We start from the raw sequence: 21,172 nt of genomic DNA, 5'->3' as shown, positions 1-21,172 counted from the left end.
TCCATTAGTTTCTTGCTAAGAGTTGGAAGTCAGAATAAGGTACCAAAAGAGCCAGTAGCAAATACCCAAGAACTTGAAATGTTTGCTTTCAGCGCCAGCAGGCCAGAAATCTTGGTTTTTTTGCAGAGAACGTTAATGTTTTAACCCCTTCATAACTGACTTGCCAGGAAACTTCCAAGTCTAGACATTTTATGAAATGAGAAGATTTGACCTTGGGAGCTATCTGCTCTGAAGGATGAATCAGGCCAGCTCATGGCAGAGACTATGCAGCGCCCGTTGGATATTCACTTTGTCTTGTGACGAACAATTTGCTGATGCAGGCCATGATATGTAACAAACACTCAGAGAAAGGCAATGAGTGTGTACTCAACACACGCACACTGCATGCTCATGTAAGCTTCCATAAAACGAACCTCACAGCCGCCAGCATCTTGGAGAACCCAGCACTCCAGACTCAACTGTGGTTAGAACACCACTCACTCTACATGCCTTTTACATTGCAACAAGCTGTATCTGCTCTGGACCCATTTGACTGGAACCTTCAAGGACTGTTTCACATCTCAGCATCTTCCCAATGAAAAGACTAGCTTTACTAAGGACACCCCTTGGGTAAACTGAACAAATACAAATACACCTATAGCTCTTTACTGAGTGTACATCTCATGGCACGTAAGGGGTTAATACCCTTAGAGTCTGGTCAGATAATCTTACCTGTTGTCATTTTAGATAGAATCATCTCTTGGAAATCCCACCTGCTTTACCACTGTACAACACAGCTTCATAAACATCCAAGCAGTAACCTCTGTCCTTCCTACCACTGACCCAAGAACACAATGTGCAGGGTGCTACGAATCTCATTGAAAATGGACTTGGCCAATTGATCTAGGTCTAGCTGATGAAGCATTAATTGCTTCCTCAGATGTTCTGAAGGTTCTAAGAGGAAGTGGAGCAAGTCGCCGTTGGACTAAAGAAACTAACTGTAGATTTGCAGTTGAAGGATGAAATCCTGGCCTAAGGAAGTCAATGGGAGTTGTACAGTTGACTTCCATGAGGGTCAGGATTTCACCCAGAATGTGACTTCAAGCCAAGGCTATAAATACTGCCGCTGAGTGCTAAACTTCCAGGAGTCAAACCAACATGGTTCTTCCCAATTAATGGTTGTGTAACATCATTTTACTCCAGCGGCCAGCTTATTCCTGGAGGCAGGGTTTGTTCTGTGCCCCTATTTGGGTCATTGCCGTTACAGCTGAAGGACTCTGTCCCAGAGTTTGCAGTCAGTTGGGTTGGACCTTGCAGTGCTCCAATGTATATTGATTCCCCTGGCATCAACACAGACTGCTCCAGTCTTTTAAAATTGATGAAATGCTGCCACCTCTTAGTGACAGCAGGAACTGACAATTTCTTGGATTCCACCTCAAAAAAAAAAAAATCTTTGGGGTACTCTGATGGAGCAGGATGCTGTAAATAAGTTCTCTGCACTCCACACTGCATTAAAAAATGGGATATTCCCTTCTACAGAGTGCATGCCACACTGATGGTAGAGCCCGTGCAGCTCTGGGCTGTAGCCAGAGAACAGAATTGTTAACGGCAATTGGTATGATGTTACAACCCATAGGAAAGCAGCATTAGCAGATCTCTGATGAGGTTAGACAGTCCAGGTCTGGTTCCAAGATTAGATAGTCAGAGGTCAACCTCAGGCTTTCAGCCTCAGGAAGGGCCAGAGGGCAGTTCAGAGAGGTTACTAGTTTGAAGGGGCATGGAGTCTTCTGACTGGTCTTTGCAGTTGGGAGCTGGGAAGGAAATCCTCTGCTCCAGAGCCTGAAGACAACATGGTAACTTGCACCTACAAGCGTTAGCTCCATAATCTCATCCATAGAGGCCAGGCCAACACAACTGCCCATGGCTACAATCCCAGGGGGGAGGGACCCAAAGCAGGGGGCAAACCCCCACCCTGCTGCAGCACAGCCCTTTCCAGCCACACACAATGTGTTATGCAAAACAAGTAAAAACTCTGAACCCATTTCCTTTGTGTCCATTGCCCTGGCCTAATTTTGTTCCTGTGTGGTTTTGTACTCTCATCCATTGCACAATTGGCTGGGATTCAAGGGCACCCTACCCGAAAAGCTCAGCACCTCCCACTGACATACACATCCTTTTCCCACCTCTAAACAGGCTTTTGAACTTTACTCTGGATGCAGGTCACATGCCCAAAAACCTCTTTGTTTTAGGATACCATCAGGCAAAAAAAATGTATGCTTATTTCCCAAGAGGCAGCCAGTTGTTGTAGCTACCAGAAAGCATCCCCTTTGGATTTTCCATTCATAGCGGCGCAAGCAGTAGCAGCTTGGAGTAATCCAGTACTTCATTTGTAATAAAAGAGATACTGAGGCTCAAGCAATTAGGTGCCAGGGCTCAAGTGATTTTTTTACATTCATAGCTGATGCAGCAAGCCCAGAGATGCCAGGGCTATGCCAAGCCTAGAGGTGCCAGGGCTCAGCTCTGGCACAAATTAAGCACTATGTACATCTTACTCCCCTATAAAATGCATCTGTATATGGCCATTTCCTGTTCTCACACCAACGTCAGGTTTACACACACTATAGCTCCACTGTATACGTATCTATGTCCTTTTATGGCCACCCTGCCCACACAAATGGAGAGCGATGATCCTACCTGGACTCATCTCTGGGTGCAGGCGATACACATTTTGTTTATGCTCAACCTAAGAACAAGTTTTCCTGGCAGAAAGTTAGGGCCCAAACGAAAAACAAGGTTACTTTCCAGTAACTGTTCTTCTTCGAGATGTGCTGGTCACGTCCATTCCACTATAGGTGTGTGCGCGCCTCCGTGCACGGTTACCCGGAACCTTTTTTTCCCCTTAGCAGATCCCGTAGGGCCGGCTCCGGCACCTCCTGGAGCCCCGCACACATGCCATGGTATATGAGGCTCTCTAACCGGAGATGCAGGCACCGGAGATGACTCAATGGGCCGGGTCCGGTGCATCTCTGTACTTGACCCTGCCTGTACCGATGGCACAGGGGAGTGAAACAGCCCCTTCCCTCTGCTGTTCTGCACATGCTGGCAAGGCCATCGCATGGCTTAAATACCAAAACTGTGGAAGCCAAATTAGCCTGTTGAGCTAGCTGCTTCCCTTTCCTCGTCAGCAGAAACATCCCCAGGATTCCTTCCAGACCCAACTCACACTGCTTAGAGCCTCCTAACTCATTCCTTCCTGAATGCCATTAAGGAAGGCCTGTTTAGTGCAGCCAATATGATCCAACCATCCCTACGCCTCTGGAATCAATTACAGAAATAGAGAGCTAACAAGCACTCTAATGCAAAGGGAAAACCCAGGTGCCACTTCATGATTCCTGAAGTCCCTGTCTTACACAGCAGAAAAATACTCATTGCACCAACACCTTTAATCAGCCCCTCCAGAAAGAAGAACCCCATAACGTACCTGAGATAAAGCCACCTCCAAGAGCACTAGCTGAGAACAGGAAGAAAGCATTACGCTTGCGCTAGATGTGCTGACATCCAGAGCAGCTTACTAGGAACAGCTAGAGACAACGAGGGTTATGGGGTTGCATCTCTCTTCCACAGGAACTTTTGCAGGGGATCTAACAGGAGCTTGTAAGGTTTAGTGCTGGAGAGGTCAGAGGAGTGAAACAATGGCCAACCCTCCTTGGGAATTAAGGTTAGTCAGCATAGGAGCAGCCCTCTGAAAATGACAAGCTGTTATAGAGGCCCATGAATTTCTCGTGCGAACATAGCCTCCTCAGGATTAGAGGAACTAGTCTAGACTTGGAAAGGGAGGACACCCCCGTGAACCAGGAAGACTCCTTACTGACTTGAGGAGTTTTCTTCCCTGGAGCGTCCTGGGAAGATGTCATTTTTCCCCAGGGGTGAGGGAGAGCCTGTAGAATGGTCCTCCATTTACTCTAACCCATGACCCTCACTGGCACCACATCACCCCCCCTCTCTGTGACGGAGCAATGGACATATTTCACAGAGCCTGCCTGCGCACTGGCTAGACAGCAGGAGAGCACCGCTCTTTTCAAGAGCAGGGAGTGCCGCCTCCCCTTCCCAGAATGACAACTTTCCTCACCATGCTGATATCGAAGTGCTACTGTTTCATTTTTACACACAACACATTACTATAAAGCCGTTTCTTTGCCCATCTCTGCTCCCCGCAGCAGTTCTGCCCGCTGCCCAGTTTAGCTCTGTAAATTGGGTGCGTTGGCCAGCAATAAGGGGGAAAGCATCATGGTGCCCCCTTCCTAACCTAACTCTATTCCTAAAAATCTTCACTTCCTCTGGGAACGAACAGCCTGATGTAGCCTTGACGCTCTGAACTATTGATTTTGTTGTATTCAGCTAAGAGTTTGACGGGTGGATTAAACGGTGAATTAGATTTCCAGTAAAACAAGGGAAATTCAGAGCACAGAGTGGTAGATGCTTTTCCTGTCAGGACTGCAGGCTGGGGGTGTGTTCTTCTAGTAAGGCCAGCATTGTGCTTCTGGTGATGAACCACCTTCCCAGCTGGCTTCAAAGCATTAAAATAAATAAATAAAAATCCAGTGGCAGTTCCTTGCCTATTGGAAGGGTACCAGCATGCTTTTATTTTAAGCAAGGCTAGACAGGAAATGAATGTGCCTGATCTCGGCAGACTTGGTAGGGAGCGCTGCATTACTGGCTGCGGTGGAAAGCAGCACCTCATCTTTCTGGATTATGAAGAGCTGCTAAATTTAGCTGGGAAGAAGGTTGGCATTAGGGAAAACAACTAGGATGAAAGGAGAAATTGTATGCTGTGGTTTAGTCCCAGCAGCTGTGTTCTTTTGTATTTAAAATGCAAAGTCTTTGGGAATCATGGGCCTAGGCGGCGGTGGCAGGCCTCAGTGGTTGATTATCTGTGTTCTCAACCCATGGTGTCCATGCTCTCAAAAGGGCCGAACCCGGGGCCGTAGTGGCAATGACTGGAGTCAGAATCCAGGTTCTGAGCAGTCACCCCGCAGTGCTTGGAAGCAGCATGCCCATTTCTTGGAGGCAGTGAGCTCTCCTGTTCCCAGTCACTGCATGGACAGTTGTGGCTGGAACATCCAATCGCCTTTGGAGAAATCTAATTCAAGTTTCTTGCTCGACAATAACATACAAAGTGGAGGCCCTTAGGCGTGTGACCCACATTCAGAGTAAAGTTCAAAAACCTGTTTAGAGCTGAGTGAAGGACTTGTATGGATGGGGGAGATGCTGGGGCTGTTGGGGTGCCAACTGTGCACCAGACGAGAAGAACAACATTCAGTCAGAGGTGATGATCCCACATGTACTGGGGTTAAAGTTTTACTCCTTCTGTGTAATATGCTGTGTGCCAGCAGCTGGAAAGAGGGTGTGCTGCAGCAGGGCAGGACTTTGGCACTTGCTTCCACTCCCTCCCCTTGGGGACTGTATCTGTGAGCAGTTGTGTTTGCCTGGCCTCTGTGGACAAGGTTACAGAGCTAACCCTTGTGTGTGCGAGTTACCACATTGCCTGAAGTTCAGGACCTGGAGCAGGCTGATCAGGAGAGTGACAGGAAAGTCACAATCCTTTCACTCTGGGGATCTAACCAGTAACCTCTCTGAACTGCCCCTCACACTCCCCTCCGGCCCCTCCTGAGACTGAAAGGCCAGGCACAGAACTTGTTTACAACAACTGGCTACACCCTAAAACACAAAAGCAGATTTTCTGAGGTGGAATCCAATATTCTGTCAGCACCTGCATAACTGGCAGGTGACAGCCTTTCATTGATTTGAAAACTTCAGCAATGATACTACAGAAAGTTGTGCAGCATTCACACAAAAGCCAAGCTTTTTTTTTTCCCTCCTCACCACCTGCACACACACCCCACGAAGTCTAGTACTGGGGCAGCATCCATAGCAACGGACCCCAATGAGGCACAGAACAGAACTAGCCACCATATGCACAACCGGTGCTCAAATCAACACAGAGAAGTTTGAAAAGATTTCAACTCCGTCTAACACTGGCCATCTAGCACCAGCAGCATAGGCACAGAGAGGTTCTAAGTCAAAAAGACTAACAACCTCAACCTTGGAGGCACTAAATATGTAGCTGAATTATTGGTAGAGAGAATTTACAGTCCCGCTGTCTCTTGTGCTACTGATCTCATGAATGGGGCATATTGCCAAGCTGTAGGCAGACCTACAGAGATCCAAGAAAATTCCACACAGGAGTAGAGAGAACAGCACTGCTGTTGAAACAAAAGCAACACCAAGGGTGTTTTGCCATTTCACATACTGTTTCCCTCTCTCATCCCACCCCCTTCTTTCTTTTTTGGGGGGCAGGTGGGGAGGGGATGCTGACACATGACAGATAAATACTCCCCTTGGAATAGAGCACTCACCACCTGGGTGATATGTGTCGCATTGTAAGAGGATTAGCACCTCCTCCTCTGTGGGTGCAGAGGCTTTTGCTGCAGTTCTCATCCGCATGGAGTAGAGGAAGTTGTCTTGATACAGATGCTCCTTGCTGGGAATGAAAATATGGCAGTCTCCTGCCAGTGCTTTAGTTTACAAAGCACTTTACACTTGGCTAAGCCTCACAACAGCCCCCTGTGGTAGGGAATTGTAAGAATTATGATTCCCACTTTACAGATGGAGGCAGAAAAATTAACTGACTTGCCTCGGACCACATGGTGCTGCCATCCCCAATGCAGGATTAGAATGCAGAAGGCCTGGCTCCTAGCATGGTTCTCAGACCTTTGGACTTTGCCATCTCCTACAATGAACTGGAGTGAAGAGAGCCCAGCCAGCACACCAGACAAGAAGGGGGAATGTTTTACCATCTATGTAAGGTGTTTATATGACTCCCATCACATTAGTAACCAAGCACCTGGCAACCTTTAACATATTTCTACTCATAATACCCCTGTGAGGTACTGACAAGGCATTATCCCCATTTTATAGATGGGCAACTGAGGCCCACAGACTTGCCCAAAGTCTGTGGCAGAAAAGCAAATTGAACTCAGGTCTCCTAAGTCCTAGGCTAGTGCTGTAATCACTGGACCATCCACCCTTTTCACATAGGCTCTTCCTTCCCTATTCCAAGTTTGCTTGGACTGCACATAAGAGGATTCAGCTGTGCACCAGAGTAGTTCCCTCCCCCCCACCTACAAATCAGACAGATAAGAGATCTCCACAATCCAAGTAAAAATAAGAAACAATAAGACACATGCAGAATGTCTTCACCTGGTTGGGTTTTGTATTTGTGCCTGGCATGGGTAAAGAGGCATATCGGCTATTGATACGCTTGCATGTATTTTGCCCTTGCCTGGGGAGAGAGGGAGCCAGCTGTCTGAGATGTGGTGGGCCCAACCCTATATCCTTTCACAAGATCTCATCTCATTCCGTAAATGCTTCTGGGATTTAAACAGGCAAGCTCTCCAGGCAGGGACTAGAAGCCAGCATTAGAAGCCTGTGGCTTCATGGTGACAACAGCTCCACACATTGTAAATTTAAAGCATTAGATATTAATTCTGGCAAGGAAATCCTTCCTGAACACCTCCCTCTGCAGGATGCATAGGTGGCATTGCTCCTTTGCCTGTGCTTTAGGAGATGCATTCTGCCAAGGCTATTAAAGAATGTGACACTGAAGGACCTTGGTCACCAGTGCTATACTAAACCCTCAACATCAATCAAAAAAGTACTCACCTAATTTAAGTCCCTACATGGATGACTCTGTATTACACACAGTTAATACTCGTGAATTGAGGCTTGCAGATGTATCAGCAGCAGTCAGCTCTACTGATGTTGGGTCTCACAGCTCTCTGTGCCACTCTAACTGAGATAAAGAGCAGTGGAATTCTCACGTGACGTTCTACCATCTAACTTTAGAGTACATGGTAAGAAGACTAGTTTTGTTACATTATGATGTTGTTTAAAAAGTTGGAGGTTGTTTGTTTTAAGTCCTTACTTTCCTGTTGTTTGTTGGGTGCTTCAAGGACCTTCCATCCCCTTTTTAGCCATGAGGCTTTTGGGGAACAACAATTACTCCTTGTAGGATCAATGAAGAGCAACTATGGCCAGCTATGTTGTTGTTGTTCATTGCTGATACATTCTTTGTTTTTAAACCTAGTAAAATGAAACGGAGGAATTTCATTTTCCTCACACTTCCAAGAAGAACTGCTCTTAAATAACACCTGAGGAAGCAGAGAGGCACAACACCATATACACAACTGTCTACAGGCTGTGGGCCAGATGCCAATATCCTCACCCTGAATGAGGAGAATTTTCCTCTGTGAGGAGTCCCTCTGGATTCCAGGGGAATCCTCACAGAGTCACATAACTTGCACACAATCAGGGCCCAAGCATAATTTTTTGGGGCCCAGTACAAACTTGTAACACGGGCCCCCTACCACTGAAGACGTTAACCACAATTCACCTCAGGGCTAATATGACAGGAGAGAAGGCAAAACATGCTACAGCATGCACACTGCAGAGCTAGTTTCCACCTGCATACTGCAGGGCAGAAACAAGAACACAACCCAGCATTACCTCAAGGAAGCTTGTCTCCTAGGGGGGGAGCTTCTGGGGAGGCATAGGCACAGCAGATACTACGTTAGAGAAGCCATTTTGAATTTTGTAAGGGATCTGGCAAGTGCTTCTGATTTATGACCACACACGTCACCACTCATGGGCAGAACTGCAACACTACAGTCTTGTGATGTCCTACGGCTGAAAGTAACAGGAAACTGCCAATACCAACCAACATTCAGTCTATTTCTGTACCTTTCTCCTCCCCTGTTGTACTCTTCTTCCCTTCTTCAGCACAGTGCCTGGTGCTGGACTGTACTCATGCCCTGCTGGTGACCACGAGTCAAGGGGTGCATTACTTGTAGGCAGAGCTCTCACCTGCTCCACATGACGAAGTAGGATTTGTTGTTCAGCCTCCCAGATCCACACTTTAGCTTCCTTGTGTTGCTCTACTGCATGCTCGGGCAGTGCTCTGCAGGACAGTTCTCAGGGAGCAGAGCGAGGCCTGTGGAAGAAAGAGGGGAGCTGCTCAAGAGCCAAAAGTAGATTTCAGACAAGGGAAGGCTGAGGTGGGATGGGATAGAGGGCTTAGAGCTGCAGCACCTGGAAGTCCCTGAACCCCAAAAGGGCAGCAGAGGGGCAGCAGAAGCCCTAAGATAGGAAGTACTCAGAGAGCATTGATTTTTGGGGGCAGCATGAGCAGGGACCACCCTCCCCTTGCTGTTAGTGCTCCATCAGAAGCCTAGGCAGGAACCCACTTCCCAAGCTGTCTGGCAGCACCCCTTTTCTCTTCCCCTATTTGGACCTCAAATGATTAAAGTATGGAACACCTGTGTGCTAGTTGCTGCGTGACTTGCAGCAGCCTCTCCCCACATGGGAGAGCAACAGAAAGGGTTTATTAGCCCCACAGAGTGAGGCAATAGCCTTCAGAACAGATTTTACACCGAAAAAAATATTATAACCTGTTACCCATGGAGCAGTATGCAACAAAACATGGCTGTTCACTTGTCACACATTCAAGGGCTTGTGTCCCAGACCCAGCAGATTTGGAGGCTGAGATAGGTCTGGTGGTTTCTTGGGGCCCACAGGAGGGGCAGTGTGGTGGAAGCATGGAAAGGTAGAGTAGGCTAAGTGACAGAGCCACAAGGAGGCAGGGACAGGAGAGGTTGGTGCTCAGGGCAAGACTCTATGGGCCAAATTTTCTGAAGAGCTCAGCACACGGGCGGACAAGTTGGGTGCTGAGAACTTTGGCAAATCTGGCCCTTATTTAGGTGCAAAAGTGGGAGCTGAGCTGTTTTCAGAATTTGATCCTAGTTGTGGGATTGAGCCTGTAAAGGCCGGAGCAGAAGTATATTCTGGGTGAAAGGGCCCCCCTGAGGAATACTTGAGCTCCTAATCCTTGGCCTTGTGAACAGTGATTCAATCCACCCAATTTAGGTTTAAAGTGGATTTAGATAAAAGCACTATTTTTAAGAAGCCAATAACCTGACTATGTCCATCTTTGCCCTTCACACTCTGGTGCTAGCATAGTTCCCATGCTTTATCTGAGGTCAGCCTCTGCGAGGTGGAGCTATGAGAGAGGGCGAGGTTTGAGCCCAGGACCAGGAATCAAGACTTCCTTAGGCCCTGATACTGCAAAGAACGATGCAAGTGTTAAACTCCATACGTACAATTCTCCCACTACTCACCTGCACAAAGCTAATTACATGCCCGAGGCCGCCTCGGTTTTAAACCTGAGTTTGACATTGACTCCCTCAGCAAATCACTTACTTCTCTGACTGCACAGTCCTGAGGAGGGGATAACACTCACTTCCCGGGCTCACTGGCCCATGGTCTGGTGCTGACAGGGATTGTAAATTATTTTGAACCAGAGAAGCGCCCTGTGAGCACTAATCACAGCCAGGCATTTCCCAGACAGCTTTTATTTCCTTGATGGACAAGGACTGGGTGCAGTTCAGGAACCTCCCGCTGAAACCCCTTCAATCGCCTCTGTGAGGGCCTAGGCTTGCTACCGTCCGATACAGCCTCCAGGTGGAGCACTTTCCCACTAAATGTGTGTTATAACTATGATTAAAAGTACAAACGCTGCTCTGTAAAGAAACACACGCTTCGTTAGCCAGGCAAGGTGGCATACAGCACTCAGTGACGAATCCAGTGCTGAGGACTGGCCTCGGTTCTCCGTGGGGGCAGGGAGGAAGGAATCTTTCTCCTCAGGCTATGGAACAGTGCCCTCAGGCAGCAGCAAGCTGATTTCACACACCTGACCTCTCATGACAGACAAAATGGCCTTTCCCCAGCTGAAACCTCCCCTGTGCAGCACCTGCTCCCTCTCACCTCGAGTGCTCCAGGACACACAGGGAGTGCAGACCCTCTGTACTACTCCAAGTCCTCTCATCCACTCCCAGAGCAAAACAGCATGGGTTCCACTTTGGTCAGACAGGGCCTACCTCACCAGAGCAGTGTACCAAGCACCTTTTATGTATGCCATTGGGGTTTCCTCTTCAAATGGGTGGCAATGCAAAACAGTAACAATCTGCTGCATCCTGTAAGTAGTCGAGACCCAAAACAAATACAAGAACAAGATCTAGGGAGAGTTATACAAATTACAAAACTACAGGAGTTCTGTGGCACCTTAAGATTAACAAATTTATTTGGGCATAAGCTTTTGTGGGCAGAAACCCACTTCATCAGCATCGAAAACTTATGCCTAAATAAATCTGTTAATCTTTAAGGTGCCGCAGAACTCTCGTTGTTTTGCTGAAAACAGACTAACATGGCTACCCCTCTGGAACAAATTACAAAGTCTCTTCATTTTTGATTTCGTGGCACAGTAGGAGAGAATTTAGCTCTTACTACATCCTCTTCTATTGGGATTTTTATAGCACAGAGATTTATCATTATTAATCATGTTTATTATGGTGATGCCCAAGGACCAACCAAGAAAAGGGCCCTATTGTGCTAGGCACTGTACAGAGTTGTAGATGGTCCCTGCCCCAAAGACTTTACCATCTACACAGACCAGACACTGATGAGGAAAAGGGTAGAACACACAAGCAGAGTGAACAATGTAATGGCATGAAATGTCATGTTAGTTCCATAATTTTCTGGGAGTGAGTGGGTTTGGTAAGGGAGGGACCATCCAAATGGAAAGAAAAGGGGAAGGGGGGTGAGAGTGACAGGACTGGGGAGAAGATAAGAAGGGCAGGTGTGGAGTGACGCTAAGATGAAGAGAGGTAAGGGAGAGGTAGGATTTAGACTAGTAAACAGCCAGTCAGCCCAGGGCAAAACAATTCCAGGCAGAACTGTAAAAAGGTTTCCAAATGCACCAGTATAAAGTCCAAGCTCCCAGTCTGAGAGGATTTTTAAGATGTTGTATCTATTAACTGTTTTCAAGGCTGGAACTGACAAGGAGAGAGTATTTTAAGCACAGAGACCATCATGCTGAGGCCAATTTGGAGAGTGGGGGGAGAGAAATCAACAAAAATAAGGTGTGAGGGGGCATGCCCCCATCCTAATCAAAGGCAACACCGGGCTCAATCCCTACCAGAGAGATACCTGCAGAGCCGCTGTAGCTGGCGAAAGCAAGCTTAAAAAGGAGAGCTGGACACAGGAAAGGGTAGTAAGCAGGAGGGAAGTGGCTGTGCTTTAGAAGGCACTGAGTCTTCTTCCAGAGTAGCTGAGAGGGAAACAGCTGACAAGCCTCTGTTGCGCACAGACTTACCCAAAGACCTTTGAAAGGATCTTTGAAAGGGGGCAAGAGCTCTGAAGCTGCCTGAGTGTGACCTGAGAAAGGTCCTGACTATCACACAAGGACACATGGAGTCAAAGGTGTATGGCATCTTTACTCAATCCCCTCCCCCTAACCACTTTTCCTTAGTGTTGCTGCACCCTCTCATAGCTGCCTGTGACCAAGACAAAGCTTGTTATGCACATGAACGTTTTTGCAAATGGAAGGATAATGCTTGGTTTGATAATTGGATCAGAAAAGTAAATGCACAAACCTTCACCCTAGGCCCTTTGCATCCCATAAAGACCAAGAGGGGGTGTGCAGGAGGAGGGGTATCAGTGGAGCTGTCACATCGGGGTACCTGCACCATCTCTGCATGCCACACACAGAATCTGCGTCAGGTTATGATGGAGAGGCTGGTAGCTGGGTCACACAGATCCAGTGACCATTCCACACTACATAACTAGCACAGAATCTGCAGCTGCTGTTCTAGAGAATAGGCCAAAGGAGTAAATGCTAGGGGTTGGGGCCATGCAGTATCCCTAGTCTGGTGGGTGGGTGGGTGGGTGGGAGTGCACTTCACCTCCAAAGCCTGTAGAGCCACCTTCATGCAGGTTCATTTAATTTCATCCTGAGTAAATGCTGCAAGAAAACACAGGTAACTTACATTGATCCAGAATAGCACAGGTGGACATTTATGTTTATAAAATCCATTCTGCACATTCTTTATTCTCTATGCAGCTTTTAAAATAAATACATGACAAAGTCAAACCCAAGGGCAGAGGTGCAAAGGGACACTGCACGCTAAATAGAAATGACACACTCTGCTTGCTTCTCAAATTCTGGTCCATGGAGCCCTAGGGGGGATAACTGAACCCTTCCTGGTGAGTTAAATATTTTGAGGCCAAAGAAGTGGGGTCTATAAGTGGGTGCGTCCTTGCTGAAGTGGTCTCACAGCTTGAGAACACAGGAATGTATGAAAGAGAAATAATTAAACCCAGAACAGAAGAGCTTTGGAGCGGTACTCAAAATGAATCATAGATCAGGAGTGATATCATCTTTACATAAACTGTACACGACTAGAGCAGTGAATTTGTTACTTAACAGTGACATTCTCAAATGTGTAATCTGAGCTCCCTGAGTTATGCCAAACCCCCATGACGAAACAAGAAGTCTAGCCAGCTACCCATGATACATTTTGAGTAATTGTAAGTTTTCTGGAGTTTCATCCACAGCCACTTCAGTCTCTTAGTGCTACAGCTCAAGATTAAGTCAATTTTAGGTATTTCAATAATGAAATCCCACCTATAGGAGTAAACATTTTGTAAAACAAGAACTGCATTCAACCAACATATACATCAAGGTGCAAGTTAAATAATGGGACCAACAAATAAAATTTAACTTCAATTTAGCTCTATACATTGTTCCAGATCCCGATAGCATTGTGGCAGGGCACCTTGATGAGGGATCCAGCCAAAGCACAGATCTGGTAGTACCTCAGCCCACGGCTCTTGAACGATGATGCCTGGATCACCTTCCTGATTTCATCATTTGCCAGTTCTGGGTTTTCTTCTGTGTGAGAATGAAGTTTTCTGCAGATTTTTCTGGGCTGAGTCTGAAGATCAGCTTCTTCGATGCTATTTGATCTTCTCTTTGCAATAGTGAAGTTTGCAGATATTTAGCTGCCCGTGACTGAACTTCTATGAAATGCCACAGGTACTATTTAATTTTGGGGGGAAAAAATGGTCTGCTATTAAATAGATGATCTGATAGGACAGTGGTTCTCAAATTAAAGCCTTTACAAGGGGTCTATGGATGTCCCTGAGAAATAAGGAGTAGTGGAATGGAGTGTTGGGAAGGAAGACAGGATCAAGGAGAGGATCTCACTCCAATAAAGAGGCCTGAAGAAAGAAAATGATGGAGAACTAGGCCATTCATGCAAATGCCTCCCGTTTATCATGTGTGTGAACCTTAGGCTATGCTGAATCAGGTATTTATCCTACTCTAGAAGTCTGATGGGTGTGTCTTACACCTGAGCTGTGTCATACCACCACCCTTAAATCAATGCATCTATCAGTCATCAAAAATCCACTCAGAGAAGATCAGAAATTCAGGAGTGAGAGATCTCTAAGGCCTCGATCCACAAAAGAGATTTAGGCATTGTGACAATGAACATTGAAACACCAGCTCTTCGGCATCTAAAAGAAAAAAAAAAATCACTGGAACAACACTGATCCACAACGCCCAAGTTAAGTGCCTGGGCTCCCTATACAATGAAAGGGGGGAGAGAGGTGCCTTGGACGATGACCCACAAAACCAAGCATGCTAGGCAGAGAGAAGTTCCCATTGGCTAGTTTAGGTACCCTTCTCCTGCAGGGAGGCACCTATCTTTGCTAATGATCCATGAACAGGGGGGAAGATGAGTGCTCCTCTACCTAAATCATCTAGTAGGTGTGCTGAGAAGCTGCCTGATTTCACAAAGTGACACCAACCCCCTCTTATAACCTTTAGCTGAGTGGTTAGCTCATGCACATGGGAGAGCCCTGGTTCAAATCCCCCTTCTACCTAAGGAAAAGGGATCTGAAGAGGGATCTGCTACCTCTCAAGGATCCTAGCCCCAGCCTATAGAGTCCTTCACTCTCTTTCTCTGGCCCAAATTAAATTAAATAATTGAATAACTAAATAGTAAGTGGAAGAACTTCAATAGGAGAGATTGAGAGCGCCCCCACTTCATAGCCTAGCACCTGGAGCACTCCTCTGAGAAGTGGCAGATCTCTGTACAAATCCCTTCTCCTCATCACATAGAGAGGGGACTTGACTGTGGGGTCTCCCACATATATGCTTTAACCACTAGGCTAAAGGTTCTAAGGGAGGTTCTTCCACCCCCACTGTTTTTTGGAGTTAGGCAACCTCTCAGCACACCAACCAGATTGGGCTACACCCACAATTTAGGCAGAGGAGCACCTATCTTTCTCACCCCCCCCCCCCTTCATGGATTGATCTGCAGCTCAGGCAGTAAGTGTCTACAAGGAAGCAGGAGTGTGCATGCTCAGAGACAGGAACATAGGCATCTACAGAACGTTTGCAGCAAAAACTTGGGGACCAAGTGAGTTTAAGTGCCTACATGATTAGGCAGCATTTTAGTGGGAGTTTTGTGGAGTGCATTGGTGCCTAAAAACAAGAGACTTAAGTACCTTTGTGGATCCCATTCCACACAATTACCTGTCCATGCTAAGGTCTAATGATATATTAAAATCCGCATAATATTATATACATCTTTTATGTAAATAGAAGATCAGCAATATTTGACATTAATTCATTTAAAATTCTGAATGCGTCTCAGTTAGAATCTATTGAACTTCATCTGTCATTTGAAATTTAATTTTACCTTATTAGGACCAAATCCTATTTCCATTGAATGCAATGGCAAAACTCCACTGACTTTACAGAGTGCAGAATTTGGCCCTCACTACCACCTTTATCTTTCTTGATATTCCCAAGTAAGCATCATTACAGTGTAGATCTAATAACCCAGAGTTCACAGAAATTTCAAAATCAACCAAAATACCCCCACCTCTCGATAGCCACCACTATCGCCTTCTCCTCCCCCCCAATGAAAAATTCGGGCATGGAAGACGCTCTGTAATTTACTAGATTTTAATAATCATTTAAGTCCTTTGCATATTCTGGAAACCATGTAAACATCTAACAACTTTTTTTCGAGCTTCCCGCACATAAAATTGTCAGCCACTTTGTCTGTATTGAGTCCTGGAGTAGAAACATGAATAAGCAATTAATCTAACAGCATATTTCTAATTTTCTAAAATAAGAGTAAGGGTTTTTCTCTTAAAACAAATGACAAACTAGCAATGGGTTTCAAATACATATACAGATCACAGGACATTGGAAAAGGAGCTCAAAGGTGGCTCTTAGAAATGCAGGCTGAAATACATAGTCTACAAGAGTCTTTACAGTTTAGAAAAATGTCAAATCTTGATTTCCAAGTAAGGAGTCCATAAAGGGACTGAGTGGTGGCAGCTGTATAATGATGTCATCCCACACACTTTCAAGGAGACAGTGCACTTTTTAGCTTCTACTAAATACAAATAATGCCTGAGACCAAGGAGCAGATTCTCATCAGTGCTGCTGCATAGCTTGAATGAGTGCACAGCAGCTGATTTTGAAGGTACACAGGGACATGAGCTGCATAGTTCTGGGGGTGAAGCAGTCCAGAAATCAGTCTCTACGTACCATAAAAGGTGCGTAACTAACTAATCTGGCTCTTTTGTTTTGATATAATTTCATTTAGTAAGAAATTACCACTGTAGATTTAATTAGACATACAAATCATCAAAAGGAAACACTACTGTATTTTGCACTTTTCTGCACCACTACATTTTAAAATGCATTCTGTTGGAACGTATAATACATCTGCTAGCAATTCACATTGTAAGGGTGTAGGAGATACACAAGCCTGTGTAGTATCTAACCATTATTATTACATTTATCTCATTAAGCTTACATCTGTTACACTTGTTTTCAATTACATTACCAATCACAGAATTCACAGAATTCATTAAGAAATTCATTATTTACATCAGCATATTCAGCAACACAATATAACAGAAAAGAGCTAAGAGCTCACACTCTTGTGTTAACTTGAATTTGTTCATTCACTCATCTATCTACAGTATTATTGCTTAATCAGGCCCCAAACCTAAACGAATAAATGGCTCCAGGAGTTTTTCTCCAGTATCATCTTGAAACTGCTCTCCATATTTGAGTTGTTCTATACATAGGCTTAACATCAAAAGAAAGTATCCCTTTTAAGCAAAGCCAGATTGTACAAACTAGACTGTTAAGGCAGCATACATACACACAAAGGAGCTGTTCAGGGAGTAAAAATCCATCCACAATAAGTGTAAACATTCTGGACATACAGTCGTTTTATTTTTGCACACTAAGTTTTATGTGTTGCCTTCATTTGCCGCATAAATCATAAGTTAATTAGCTATATCAACAGCACTTTAGCAAATGCCTTCAACATCAGAATTCTCTTATAATAAATTTATCATGCAATGCAATAGACTCTAAGCAGCAGAAATACCTTAAATCTCAGTCTATGGAGTTTTCCCCCTTCACACATTCCTGACATATTCTAACAATGTCTAACATCTACGTTCCAATAAGTTTTACATTAAATAAGACGACATATGGGCTGCATAAACTCAAGAGTTTTCAGTACATTCCATAGCTAGAATTTTCTGATTTCAGATTATTTTCTAGTTTTATATTTTAAAAATGGAGATTGCTCAACGGATCCCTTAGGTCATTGTGTTGGTAACGCTACAGCTTTACATATCAATGATTCTGGTTTCCTCAGGGATTCTGGCACATTCGCCATGTTTTGTACAAGATCCCTGAGAACTTATCAAAGCATCAATATTTCAAAAGTCAAAACATGTTGTTGAAGTGCTTTACTCTACATGAAGTTCAAGCTAGTTTCTTATTGTTCTCTGTGTTGTGCACCAACGCTAAAAATTCCAATATGAGCTTTGCTGTTTTCCTGGGCCGCTCCACTACCACAGAGTGTCCACAGTTTTCCAAAATATGTACCTGACAGTCAGGAATAGATTTTGCTAGAACATCTGCTCCAGAAACATCCAGAACCTGAATGACAGAAAAAGTAGTAAATAACAAAAGAAAATGTCTCAGAATCAAATCAAAGTTTTTATTGGCTGTTCCATGACCCTGTCTGAACCATCTCTTGGGTTTTTTTACATCAAAGTGGGATATTAAGTTACTATGGAATGCATTTGTTTCCCACATCAGATTCTTCAGGAATGGCTCATTTTTATTCAGGCCTCTCGCATGGCCCTCCTGCAGCATGTACAAGCCCTGCCTGGTAGTGGGAATAATTTAGGCACTGTTCACATGCAACAGAATTCTGCTGGTTACAATTTAGGCATTTTCTGTGCATGTTTGTGTGTGTGAACACGTGTGCATGTAAGTAAGCAAATGATACACCTCCACCCCCTGAAGCAGTTTTATAAACAGGGTGCTAACACGGTTTGCAGACAAAAAAAAAATCCTTGTTCATACTGATCAGGGAAACCATTCTAGAATCCTAATAGCAACAATCAAGTTTAATTCGCACTATGGCTAGCAGAGTTCTGCTCCCAATGTGAACAGAGTCTGAATGTTCCCACCACTGACAATGTTTACCAGAGACCAACCTCAGCTCCAAATGCAAGTCTCTACTTTTATTTCCATTTCACCTGAATTTCCCTATCAATTAACATGATTAAGATTAAAAGTTGGTCAAGATCAGCACACAGACTATGGTTCTCTGTGGCTCTCCTGTGTGGTTTAGGGGTTGTTAGGGGTCTTGTGGGGGTCTCAGGGCAAATCAGGCTACTCTATGGCAGTCTCAGCCAGAGATTGAGCTGTGCTTCCCTTTTAGTTGTTATCAGCAGGAGCTCCAGAAGCACTTTCTCCACCAGTGCTGGTGGTAGCATCTCTCCCATCAGCAGTATCTGCTCCCACCTCTGTTACGGCAACCTGAGAAGATGATTAGTAGGATCCATACAGCCACACTCCATGGCTGGCAAGCAGAGGAAGGGGAAGCCAGCCCATATCAGGCAAATCCTATTCCAGGTGGACATGACCCCACTGGCAAATATGGGTAGGATCCTCTACCAGCCCACAGGTGAGGTGGGAGAGGAAGCAGGAACTCCCATGGGGAAGGAGCTATCGCTAGGCACCTTTCACAAGCTCTACACTCTTGTTTTTTGTTTTTGTTTTTTTGTTTTTTTTTTTAAAGTTCCAAGCTCATCATTCCTTTTATTTTAAATCCATCCTACTTCCAGCTGGATCCAGGCCACTCACTGGTTCTGACTGTGTTACATTTACCCTTCTGTCCCAAGATACAGCCCCAATTTTGTGTTCCCTAATACCTGTGGTTGGGGGGCAGAACAGGGCAGAAGTGGCTCTAAACCACCCTAGCATTTCTGGGATTGCAGGGCCGTTTGGGAGCTTGCCTGGCTCTTGGTACATGTTAAAGCAACCTCACAGTTATTCTAGTACAAGCTCTGTTCATGACTTCTTACGAACTGTGGGAAGCAAAAGATATCCAGAGAGCATAATACACTGGCCGCCCTCCCTCCACCTCCTTCCATCTCTGAAAGCCTTCTATGACAGGGACTGGCGAAGGGCTACTCTGGCAAGGGAACCGCTATCCTTGTAGCATTTCCATCACTTTTATGCCATCACAAATGCGTAAAAGGGCTCTGGTGCACGTGAGAATTGACTTTATAGCCTCACTTCTACACAGTTCTGCCCCTGCTTGTGTCTCAGCTTGTTTTCCTGTATTCCTTTGTGTGCGTACACACATACACACACTCCTCTCTCCTTTGTGTGCACACACACACACTCCCCCCTCTCCTAACATTCCCTTGGTCTCCTTCCCAGTCTTGCGTCTTTGTACCTTTCTTTTCCTCTGCCGCCAACCTAAAGAACAAGCTCTCTCTTCCTTGTTGCCAAGACAACTCTTTTCCACTTCAAAATCCCTTTTACAAGCCCTCTTCAAGTGAGCTTTCCACTAGCTGCTGCCTCCCTCATGACAATTAGACAGCATCTGAGCTCTTGCTAGCAAACTCCTTCCCCAGATCTGCTTTCCCTGTCCCCTTTCCTGTCTGTTGTCTTCCCTATCATCATCCTCCACGGACTCCCATAACTAATGTGACTGGGAGATCCCCGGGACAGACAGGGACCTTTATTATTATTATTGGTCTGCAAAGCACCATGCAAGTGAATAGTGCTGTGTAAATAAAAATTACAGTATTCACAAACTACACTCTTCTAGTTTATTAGCTATTTGTGTGACAGTCATACAGATGGAAACGGAGCACCAATCATTATATAAACAATAAGGCAGCACAGTGGCAGGAGTACCTGATCTTGTTTTCCCCAGATGATCTGCGTAGGGGCTTTGATCTTGCTCATGTTTTCATGAAGAGCGTGTCTGGACTTTTCCTCTATAATTTCTAAAAATACTTTCCAGCAGAGAAGAATTAGTCAAACACAACTGGGATTTGTTCCATTTACTGCTAATCAGCATGGGCCAAATCCTGAGTGACTGATTTCCTTTATTCGTCCAGCAGGCTTCTCCTGCCGCTAATGAGGGTTTGCCTGAATAAGGAAAACCTGCCTGAGAAGGCTACAGTGGGAGGAAAACTCTGCAGTGTTCTCCTCAGGGGACTACACCCCTTTGAGGGTTGCCCTCCTGCAGAACAGGATGTAAGGCCTGCCCACAAACCACAGATCCCTCCAGGATCCATCAGTGGGAGGCCAGGATGTCTAGGACCTCTAGCATGACAAGATTTTCCCTTTGCCTCACTTTGCTAGCAGGCATGAATTAAAGCTGACCAATGATTAAAGCAGATAGAAACAAGAGGGGTAAAATTAACAGCTCCAGCTAAGGAGGGGTGCTGTCCCAAGCCAGGAAGCTGCGGGAGGGGAGACACACCATTGCTTCAGCGCCTGAAATGGACTCACTGGGGCAAGTGCAGCTCCTGAATGTAAGGGAGGTGGGACAGTTCCCTAAAAGAGGAACTAGAGCTTTGGACAATCAGGTCCTCAGGAGCAGCCAAGCCTATGGAGAAGGATTCAGATAGAGGGGCAGGCAGGGTTTTTCTGGAGTTACTATTTGATTAATAAACCTGAGGGTTTGGTCCCCCCCCCCCTTTTTGGGGGGTGGGAGGGTGGGGAGGGAGAGAAAGTGGAGTGACTTTTTGCCTCTGTGAAGAATGCATAGTTTGTTTGGAACTAAGTGGGGACTCTGCCAGCTCACATTACTGCAAGGAAGGGGATGAAGGGGTGCAGAGGAGTCACATAGACTTTGGCTGTGTCACTCCACCCTTA

At 45.5% G+C, this 21,172-nt stretch overlaps 1 protein-coding gene across 9 annotated transcripts in view; it reads right to left on the bottom strand.

Annotated features, from left to right (window-relative positions):
* Positions 1–14,347: 14,347 nt before the first annotated feature.
* Positions 14,348–21,172, bottom strand: part of ABHD6 (abhydrolase domain containing 6, acylglycerol lipase) — a 33,556-nt gene continuing 26,731 nt past the window's right edge. For 7 of the 9 annotated variants that reach the window (XM_067544244.1, XM_067544243.1, XM_067544237.1 and 4 more), the window contains 2 exons: positions 20,204–20,304; positions 15,892–17,920 (listed from right to left, as the gene is read on the bottom strand). In XM_067544244.1, the coding sequence (XP_067400345.1) occupies positions 17,744–17,920; positions 20,204–20,304 (278 nt within the window). In that variant the 3' untranslated portion in view covers positions 15,892–17,743. Of the gene's footprint in view, positions 14,449–15,891; positions 17,921–20,203; positions 20,305–21,172 lie in introns of those variants that run through there. The other 2 variants (XM_067544247.1, XM_067544245.1) reach the window with 2 other exon arrangements.

Source organism: Emydura macquarii, unplaced genomic scaffold, assembly GCF_026122565.2.
Source record: "Emydura macquarii macquarii isolate MOO-44397 ecotype Brisbane River unplaced genomic scaffold, CSIRO-AGI_Emac_v2 contig_968, whole genome shotgun sequence".
In the NCBI taxonomy this organism is placed as follows: domain Eukaryota; kingdom Metazoa; phylum Chordata; order Testudines; family Chelidae; genus Emydura; species Emydura macquarii.
The sequence above is the reverse complement of the archived record's forward strand: the minus strand, read 5'-3'. Positions and strand labels throughout refer to the sequence as shown.